We start from the raw sequence: 9,845 nt of genomic DNA, 5'->3' as shown, positions 1-9,845 counted from the left end.
AACGTCTGCCCCCCAACGCAGATATCTTTCAAGTTACGGCCCGCGCGACCATGCGCTGGCCGCGCAGTACGTAGTGGCTGCCGGAGTACACCGCCGCCTCCCCCTACCTCCTCATGTGCCTCGCGCGTGACGAAAGACAGCCCGCCCGAGCCCGCCTTCCTGTCCGCTTTCCTCCCTTGTGCGCGCCTACCCGCCGTGGTTGCTCAGTGGCTATGGTGTTGGGCTGCTGAGCACGAGGTCGCGGGATCGAATCCCGGCCACGGCGGCCGCATTTCGATGGGGGCGAAATGCGAAAACACCCGTGTGCTTAGATTTAGGTGCACGTTAAAGAACCCCAGGTGGTCAAAATTTCCGGAGTCCTCCACTACGGCGTGCCTCATAATCAGAAAGTGGTTTTGGCACGTAAAACCCCAAATATTATTATTATTATTGTGCGCGCGAGATTGACCCGCGATCGTCGGCGCGCCTCGTACGCTTTCATTCGCGCATACAGCATATGGCGCGCGGCGAGGCTGTTATCGCCCTTGGACTTCGAACGGAGCACGACGGCTACGTCGCCGACGACACAACGACAACACAAATGCACCTGCAGTGTCCGTACAATTGCTATCGCAATAAAACAAAATGATATTATCGTGGTCAGCTCGCTTTCTTTCTGTCAAAACAACCTTCACCTACTTTACTGACACATACATTACACGTTACTGACACACAGGAACAAAAATGAACACACACACACACACACACACACACACATATATATATATATATATATATTACAGCTCACTGGCAAATTGTAGTGGTTTCTCTGTTCAGTTGAGTTCAGTTGATGGAATGGTTGAGCACGTCTGGGGGGAATGCTTCCGGGGAGCGGCGGCTCCACCACTGCTTCAATCCGTCCATGGTGTACACAAGATATGCATGAAGGGGCTGTACTTCTCAGTGCATGGGATAGGGAGGGGGGGGGGGGCGAGCGAATGTACGTAGTAGACAGGTTATCTAAGTAAGTGCCTGAGGTTTGACATGAATAGTGAGTTTCTTGGTGCAGTATATTTGACTTCCAGTTGACAGGAGCATGCCGCTTTTTGCGTGGATATCATTCTGAACTGCAAGGCACAGAGCAAAAGGCTTTGATTTTTCCTACTGCTGGCGTACGCTGTAAATTTTTCCGAAGTTGTTTGCTCGGAAGTTGCGCAACTTTTTGTGCGTTGTGAAAAATACTGTGCCGAAGAACCGCTTGCTGTGATCCGATGCTTTTTAGTGACGGAAATTTCACTGCAAGGGAAAACCTGCGAAAGTCCGGGAATTTAAAAGAAACAATGTGCTACACACCCTAAATGTAGATTAACGTTCTACGGGTGAACTTTCCTGTCACTCCTCTTGCACTCCCCCTCGTGCATAAGTTATACTTACCTCACCTTTTGCACATCTAGTTCTCTAGAAATCCACGTTTACGAATAAATCTGTTTGTGGCATGACACATTCGCAAAGTACTTAATTCTCGAAGTATCTTGGTGTGAAACTCTGTGCCGAAAGTCTCTTCAGTGTTGTCCAGTGTCAGGAGCAAAGCTGACAGTTTTTACGTGTATAATAATATATTCATTATAATCGCCCCCCACACACCAGTGGGTGAAACGTTTCTGTAAGCATGAGCGCTTTGCGACTCGGTATGGCATCAACGTATACCATAACTCGGTATCAACAACAACATATTTCCCCATTCAATGAAGACAGAACTTGTTTTTATTTTATTTTAATCAAGCCTAACTCACGCTTGCTCATTTCTTCGTAGCAAGATCTCTTGTTACTAATGAATATTTAATGACGTAATCTGTACATAGAATTCCGGGCCGAAATATCATCCGCTTCGTCTACGTTTCTTCTCTGCTTGATTTTTGGACTCGCGCTTATCCTCTACAGGAACACATATTGGCACTGCAGGCTCGGACCAGCCGTGGCCAAGGCAAATAATCCTCTCGACGTGGGGCTGCAGCTGAGTCCCACTGGCGCAGGAGAGCGTGATGCTGTCGCCGAGCTCGTAAGCACCTTTGCGTCCCATCACTGTTGGCCCCTTGGGTCCGGTGTCAAAGTCGGCGCATGCTTCGATGCCTGCATATGATGAATTGTGGTGTGATTAACACCAGGGCGCAATTCGGGATGAGATAACTCTTGCACTACAGTCGATATGCAAATATTATGCAAAATTATGCAAATACTGCAAAAAAAAATTAAACCAGAAATTTAAGCACCCAAGAACCGTAGAAAAATATAATTAGTTACTAGTAAATGTATTTAGTTAGCGAATTAATTAGTGATTTTTTGTTAATAAGTCGATTATGCATCTTAATGTTTGTGCAAGTACTGTCCGCCTCTCTGAGTAGACGAGCTCGTGAACTGTACCCATGGATCTGTGCTGCCACAAGTAACTTTGAAACAATTTTGAAAGTTTCACTGAAACACCCTGCATGTATAAATACTCTTCAAACGGTTGCACCCTTTCGTGTTCATATTTGTCCCACAACAATAATCGTCATTTGCCTTGCTTGCGTTTCCTTTCTTGAAAACTCGGCGCTCGCTACTTTCCTATCGAGAATGCTGTGTCACACTGATAACGTGCAAGCCGTTCGTGACTGAGAAGTACCGGGCTCGCCACTTTCAGTTTCGAGTGGAGCGCTTGTCTCCTCTCTCTGTCGTCGCCAGTTAAAGAAAGAAGAAAAATAAACATTCAACATGAACAACTCTGTACAGTGTTTAAATTTGTCATTCAACCTGCGGCAGGTAGCAGAGAGTGTTATTTGGTGAGCAGGAAGGTGCGGGCATGGTAGCAGTGAAACATTGGTAAACTTGGGAAGATGGCCAGTCTCCCCAATTCCGTATCCTTGCACACGATGAAGCTGGATGATGAAACGGGAAATGCTGTGTAGGGTCATGAATCACTCGACTAATACGGATTTAATATCTTGAGGAATGTGAAAATCCTTGTCTCTGGCTCATCTTTCCGGGCAGCTAGTCCAGCTAGAGAGAGAGAGAGAGAGAGAAAATGATAAATGAAAGGTACGGAGGTTAACCAGGACTGAGCCTGGTTGGCTACCCTACACTGGGGAAAGGGAAAGGGGGACGGAAAGATTAAAAGAGAAAGTCCACTGGAGATATCAGTCGGTCATTCAGTCCGGATCACAGACGCTGACTCAATCCGGTCACTTTCAAATATTGCAGCAGCACTTTTGTGGACTTTTGTAGCTGCGATACGCGAGGCCATGGTCCCAAGATCTTGTTCAAGGTGAACGGCTTTCCATCTAGCTAATTGAGAGCTGTGCAGAGGTCTTGCCTTTCATTTTCAAGAGATGGGCAGTAGCACAGTAGCTGCTCTATGGTTTCCTCGACACCGCAGGCATTGCACTCGGCGCTATCAGCCATTCCAATCAGAAATGCATAAGCATTGGTGAATGCGACGCCCAAACGTAAGCGGCACAGCACTGTTTCCTCATTTCGCGGCAGACCTGGTAACAGCCGCAGTTGCATAGAGGGATCGAGGGAATGCAAGCGATGTTGAGTGAATTCAGGTGTGTGCCACTTCTCCAATGTCAAAGAGTGCGCTAGCTTGCCTAAGTGTTGGGCTGCGTCGGTCCGCGATAAAGGTATTGAAACAAGGGTTGCTCCTTCGTGTGCTTTTCTAGCAGCTTCGTCAGCGAGGTCGATGCCGGAGATACCGCAATGACCAAGCAGCCACTGAAACACGACATCGTGTCCTTCCGCTATCATGTGATGGTGCATTTCTCGTATCTCCGACACGAGTTGTTCACATGACACGCGTCGAAGAGATGCCAGAAGACACTGTAAGGCCGCCTTCGAATCGCAGAATATAGCCCACCGATTACCCGGTTGGTTATTAATATAATCAAAGGCACCTCGGAGGGCAACAATCTCCGAACCGGTTGATGTTGTCAAGTGAGAAATCTTGTATTGGATGCTTAGTGATCGTGATGGTATAACCACTGCGCTGGTGGAGCTGGTCTGAGTGGAAGAGCCATCCGTATATATGTTGACTCGATCAAAGCAGAAAGTGTGCAAATAATCCAGAGCTGCTTGCTTCAAGGCCAAGGTAGGCAGGTCGGTCTTTTCTATTATCCCTGGAACCGTAATTGAGGTTGTTTTAAACACCACAAAGCTGAGGTTGAACGTGCTGAGGGTGTGAAACCCGATGGTAAGAAGGCACGATGGATGCTGACATTGTTGGAGAAGGACGCCTGTGGTCGTTGTTCTGGCAGGCATGCAAGAGAGCTTGACTGCATCCGTGAAACATGACGAACATGGGCTCTAAGCGTTTTGGTGTTAATGTAAGTCGTGATCGGATGGTCTTGAGCCATTATAGTGGTTCCAGCTGTTGAGGTGCTGCGCGGAAGGCCTAGGCAAACACGTAGTGCCTGCGCCTGCACGCTCTGAAGTTCTCGAAGATTTGACTTGCATGTTTTAGCAAGCACGGGGAAGCTATAGCGTAGGAATCCGATGAACAGTGCTCGATATAACTGTAGCATGGAGCCCACTGACGATCCCCATGTTTTGCCGGCGATGAACTTGAAGACGTGAACAATAGATGTGAGCTTCTTCTTTAAGTGGGCAACATGAGGGCTCCAAGTGAGGTCCCGGTCTACAATGACGGCCAAAAACTGGTGATTTCTCTTGCAGGAGATAGGCTCACCATTGATGCATACTGGATAAGGAGTCATCGCTTTTCGCGTAAAAGCGACTAACGCACATTTTTCTGTTGAGATGGTAAGGCCTTGTGTGTGAAGGTAGTCAGATGCCTGTGTTGCTGCTTTCTGTAGCCGTGCACGAACCTGCAGGCGAGTGACCGCTGATGTCCAGATGCAGATGTCGTCGGCGTAGATTGAAACACTCACTGTTTCCGGTAGGGATTCGGCCAGCTCAAGAAGCGCGAGGTTGAAAAGAATAGGGCTTAGAACACCGACTTGGGGAACGCCTCGGCATGTGTAGTGGTTGGTAGTCGGACCATCTTCCGTACGTACCAACAAGGACCTTTGTGTCAAGTAGTTACTGACCCATCGATATACTCGCCCTCCTAGTTCAATTGTCAAAAGTGCGTCTAGAATGGTTTGATGGGAAACGTTGTCGTAAGCGCCTTTAACGTCAAGGAGTGCTACTGATAATCGCTTCCGAGATTTTTGTTGTTCCACAGATGATACTAGATCGATGACACTGTCAATCGATGAACGACCGCGTCGAAATCCCGCCATAGAGTCTGGGTAAATTTTTTTTGTGGTGTTCAAGGTACCATTCGAGACGCATGAGGATCATACGTTCCATGAGCTTCCCGACGCAGCTGGCAAGAGCTATAGGCCGATAGGATGCCAGTTCGAGCGGTGACTTTCCTGCTTTTAGAAGCGGTACCAGTCGGCTGCGTTTCCATTCCTGTGGGACGACACCATCTTGCCATGAACTATTAAAAAGACTGAGGAGTTCTCTTCGTGCTTCTCTGCCTAGGTGGCGCAAAGCAGTATGTTATGCCATCGCGCCCTGGTGAAGACGAACACCTTCATAGCGCCATAGCAGCTTCTAACTCTTCCATAGAGAATGGAGCGTCCATACTTGCATCTCGTGGGCCGGGGATGTTGCCTAGAGCCATGTCAGGGACTAAAACTGTGCCGCCGGCGACGTTCGCACAAAATTCCTATGCGACGGCTATCTCACGGCGGTTTTGATAGAGAGCAAGGGCGTTGAATGGGTGTCGTTGCTGGGGACTTGAGCAAAGACTCCATAGGGTCCAGCAAGAAGTGTCTATCGACTTCAAGGGTCCCAGAAAACTCGAAGAATGCAAACTTTGTACTAATCCACAAAAAGGGAAATGTTAAGTAATGGAAAAATTATAGGCCCATTAGCTTACTCCTGGTATTATATAAAGTATTCACCAAGATAATTTCCAATAAAATAAGGGCAACACTGGACTTTTGTCAACCAAGGGAACAGGCTGGCTTCAGGAAGGGATGCTCTACAATGGATCACATTCATGTAATTAATCAGGTAATCGAGAAACCCGCAGAGCATAATCAGCCTCTCTATATGGTTTTCATAGATTACGAAAAGGCATCTGATTCAGTAGAGATACCAGAAGTCATAGATGCATTACGTAATCGAGGAGTACAGGCCGCTTACGTAAATACCTTGGAAAATATCTACAGAGATTTCACAGCTACCTTAATTCTCCACTAGAAAAGTAGGAAGATACCCATTAAAAAAAGGGGGTCAGACGAGGAGACACAATCTGTCCAATGCTATTCAGTGCGTTGTTGGATGAAGTATTCAAGCTGTTGAACTGGGAATGCTTAGGTGTAAAGATCAACGGTAATATCTCAGCAACCTTCGATTTGCAGATCACATTGTCCTGTTCAGCAACAGTGGAGTCGAGTTACAACAAATGATTGAGGACCTTAACAGAGACAGTGTAAGAGTGGGATTGAATAATATGCAGAAGACAAAAATAATGATGACTAGCCGCGCAAGGGAACAAGAGTTCAGGATCGCCAGTCAGCCTCTATAGTCTGTGAAGGAGTACGTTTACCTAGGTCAATTACTCACAGGGAACCCTGATCATGAGAAGGAAATTCACAGAAGAGTAAACATGGGTTGGAGTGCATAAGGCAGACATTGTGAGCTCCTGACTGGGAGCTTACCATTATCATTGAAAAGGAAGGTGGGTGTACAATCAGTGCAATTTACCGGTGCTGGCATATGGGGCAGAAACTTGGAGACTGACAAGATGCTTGAGAACAAGTTAAGAACCGCGCATTGAGCGATGGGACAAATAATGCTAAGCATAACGTTAAGAGACAGAAAGAGAGCGGTTTGGATCAGAGAGCAAACGGGTATAGCCGATATTCTAATCGACATGAAGAGAAAAAAATGCAGCTGGCCAGGTCCTGTTATGCGTAGGTTAGATAACCGGTGGACCATTAGGGTTACAGAATGGGTGTTGAGAGAAGGAAAGCGCTGTCGAGGACGGCAGAAGACTAGATGGGACGATGAAACTAGGAAATTCACGGGCGGTAGTTGGAACCGGTTGGCGCAGGACAGGGGTAATTGGAAATCGCAGGGAGAGAGGCCTTCGTCCTGCAGGGGACATAAAATAGACTGATGATGATGAGTAATCGGAGTATATGGAATGTCATTATATAGAATGTGCTTTCTTTGGCTTCACGATAAATTTAAAAGTTGCCTGTAGCAGGTAGCACAATTGTAACCTTTGATCAGTATTACTCGATGAGGCGGTCATTATTTCTACGAGAAACTGAAATACTTAATTGAATAATTGCTACAATTATCCTATTTAACTTCTTGATTAATTATTTGGCGGCACGTATTCCGCCCTACGAATGGTAGATAATGAGTATGCAAGGCATATCGACTTAGGACGAATTATGAGGATGGCATGAGTTTCGAAATATGCGCCGTAAAACTTGCGGTAAAAAAGTGCACTGTTGTTCCACATACTTTGTAAAGAAAACGCTGTTTTATGCGTTTATGCACAAGAGTAGCTGAAACGCCAACGCACTTCCTCGAACACTTTGAAAATTAATATATCGAAACTGGCGTAGTGCCGAAAAATCTTTCCAAGTGGATATGCCTTGCGAACTCACCGGCTATAATTTGTAGATTGAAATATGCGCCGTAAAGTGAGTAACTAAAAAGATTAACTAATGAAGTGTAATAATGTCAATTAATTAGCCATTTTCATTTTTGTAGAAGCAGTGGCCCCTTTATCGAATAATTTAGTTCAAGGGTTACAATGCCGCCGTCTGCCAGGGGCAATTTTCAGAAATTTGGTGTAGCTAAAAAAAAAAGCCCACTGTATAGTAAAACAGTTTCTTGGGCGAGTTGGTTCATAAGTGAGAAGGGATCCAGAAGCGCGAAAGAAACGTGAAAAAAAAAAGAAGGAAAGAAGGCCCTGCGTACTTGTCAATTGCTTTGGTGCTTGTTTGCCTGCCCTGTATAGCTTTGGGAAGGCGTGATAATGTCTTGCGGGCATGGCATTCAGCCTGGATATATCACATGGTGTTGTAGCTCAAAAAAAAAAATGCAGTGAAAAGAAAAGACTAACAAGCGGCTGAAGGAGCAGAAAGTAAGACAGGCGCTACTCGTGCTACGTATACACGTAGGGCATGTCTACTGGTAGCGCCAGGGACAGAGCACTTGGCTTTTAGCGGACACCCGAGTGCAATAAGCGCTCTCTCAGTTTTGTGAAAAGTTAAGAACTTCATTTTACTTGGGAATGACAAACTACGTTATTTATGTGACTCACGTAACTGTGCTGTTACCTGTTGATCTGCACCAAGAGCTGTATATTTACAGTCTGCACAAAAATTGGTAAAATTACTCACATTTCAGTTGCGGTGGAATGAACCAGGAGCCATCCTGGAGGCAAGTTACCGCACTGCTGTTTCCAACCAAGGTGTACCCATCGCCATCGCAAAAAGCCCAAAACGTGCTGTTCGATGGTACCATGGACGCACCATCGTTGGTCACAATGGCCAGACCAGGGGGCGCGAGCGTGTAAAACTGTTCCACTTCGCACCTGTTTGGCGCTGTACCGCGAAAAAAAGAAACGGAGAGAAGAAACCTACGTAAAGCAGTTGTGCTACGTACCTGTGCTACGTAATTTAGTGGAGCAGCCAATAACGGATTAACATGGCATTTGCCTGTCGTCCATGTCTTGGTAGAAAATGCTGATTAGCTTGCAGGCGTTGCGTAATTTAGGTTCAGCTGAGTGGTGAATGACACAAACGGCTAGCTTCAACGTGTTCACTGCCGAATCGATAATGTATCCAAAAATGTGTAAGGGAAACTGGTCTAAGTGGTATTGCGACTTGAATGCTAGTCGAACTATCCTTCGTTTAGGAAACGATTAAGAGAACGTTTTGAACAAGAGCCACTGAGCTTTCGTGTAGCTCGGCTGCGCGTGGTCAATGCCTTCTGATAACACAAGGGCTCTGCGCTGTGTCCGTAACATCAGACATCTTTTCCAAGCCGTGCAAGAAGACGCGTTTGAGCCTTCATGCATTTGAGCCTGCGTCAATCCCACGTGTGTGGGACTGACCGTCGCACCACAGAGCTGCCTCATTTCAAGTCGCACTGATTGGCTTTGAGGCGTTTGCGTTGTCATAAAATATGGCAAGCAACCCAAACGACGAGAAACGGACCGGGCGCGTAAGTGGTTAGCGTTATTTGATCTACGACTTATTGCGAAATTTATGAGGTGTCTTTAGAGGAAGGCCACATAGCAAAACAATATAACAGGACAAAGCAATTAGTGCTTTTGTTTCATAGCTTGTCACCCATATTTCAACCCATATTTTCTACTAGAAGGCCAGAGATAGGAACCTCAGGCGGACGTCTTCGCATTTCTGATCATTAATGTTCTCTCTCTTGAAGCACGTACGTTTCACCAGCTTAAGTGACAGCTTCAGAATTCATGATGTTTAACTTCTAATGAAATAAATGATGGAATAATTAAAGCAATTCATAAAGTGATTTCAGACATCCCAATGACTGGAGGTTTGCTGACTGTGCGAGTTGGCAACTCGGAAACATGTGACAATATGTTTGAACAACTTCGTCAGTTTGGCATAAAGCTAAACGATTCGAAAAGCATCTAATAGGCAAGACCCTAGACTATGCCGTCGAATATTGATCACCGCTGTCAGCACTCTCAACCAGGCACTTGCTTCACCGTTGACGGTGCTTTGCCAGAACAACCTCTCCGCAATTCCTCTCATTAAAGGTTCCCTCTATATACAGGGTGTCCCAGCTAACGTCAGCCAGAGTTTAAAATA

General features: G+C 46.2%; 1 protein-coding gene across 3 annotated transcripts in view; it reads right to left on the bottom strand.

Moving 5' to 3' along the window:
• Window positions 1–1,712: 1,712 nt before the first annotated feature.
• The window catches only part of LOC142585534 (sushi, von Willebrand factor type A, EGF and pentraxin domain-containing protein 1-like), a 246,408-nt gene continuing 238,275 nt past the window's right edge, over window positions 1,713–9,845 (bottom strand). For all 3 annotated transcript variants that reach the window (XM_075696351.1, XM_075696369.1, XM_075696359.1), the window contains 2 exons: window positions 8,394–8,597; window positions 1,713–2,109 (listed from right to left, as the gene is read on the bottom strand). In XM_075696351.1, coding sequence (XP_075552466.1) covers window positions 1,859–2,109; window positions 8,394–8,597 — 455 coding nt within the window. In that variant the 3' untranslated portion in view covers window positions 1,713–1,858. The remainder of the gene's footprint in view (window positions 2,110–8,393; window positions 8,598–9,845) is intronic.

The sequence above is a fragment of the Dermacentor variabilis genome, chromosome 1 (assembly GCF_050947875.1).
Source record: "Dermacentor variabilis isolate Ectoservices chromosome 1, ASM5094787v1, whole genome shotgun sequence".
Lineage (NCBI taxonomy): Eukaryota > Metazoa > Arthropoda > Arachnida > Ixodida > Ixodidae > Dermacentor > Dermacentor variabilis.
Note: the sequence above shows the minus strand (reverse complement) of the source record. Positions and strands in the feature narration are given on the sequence as shown.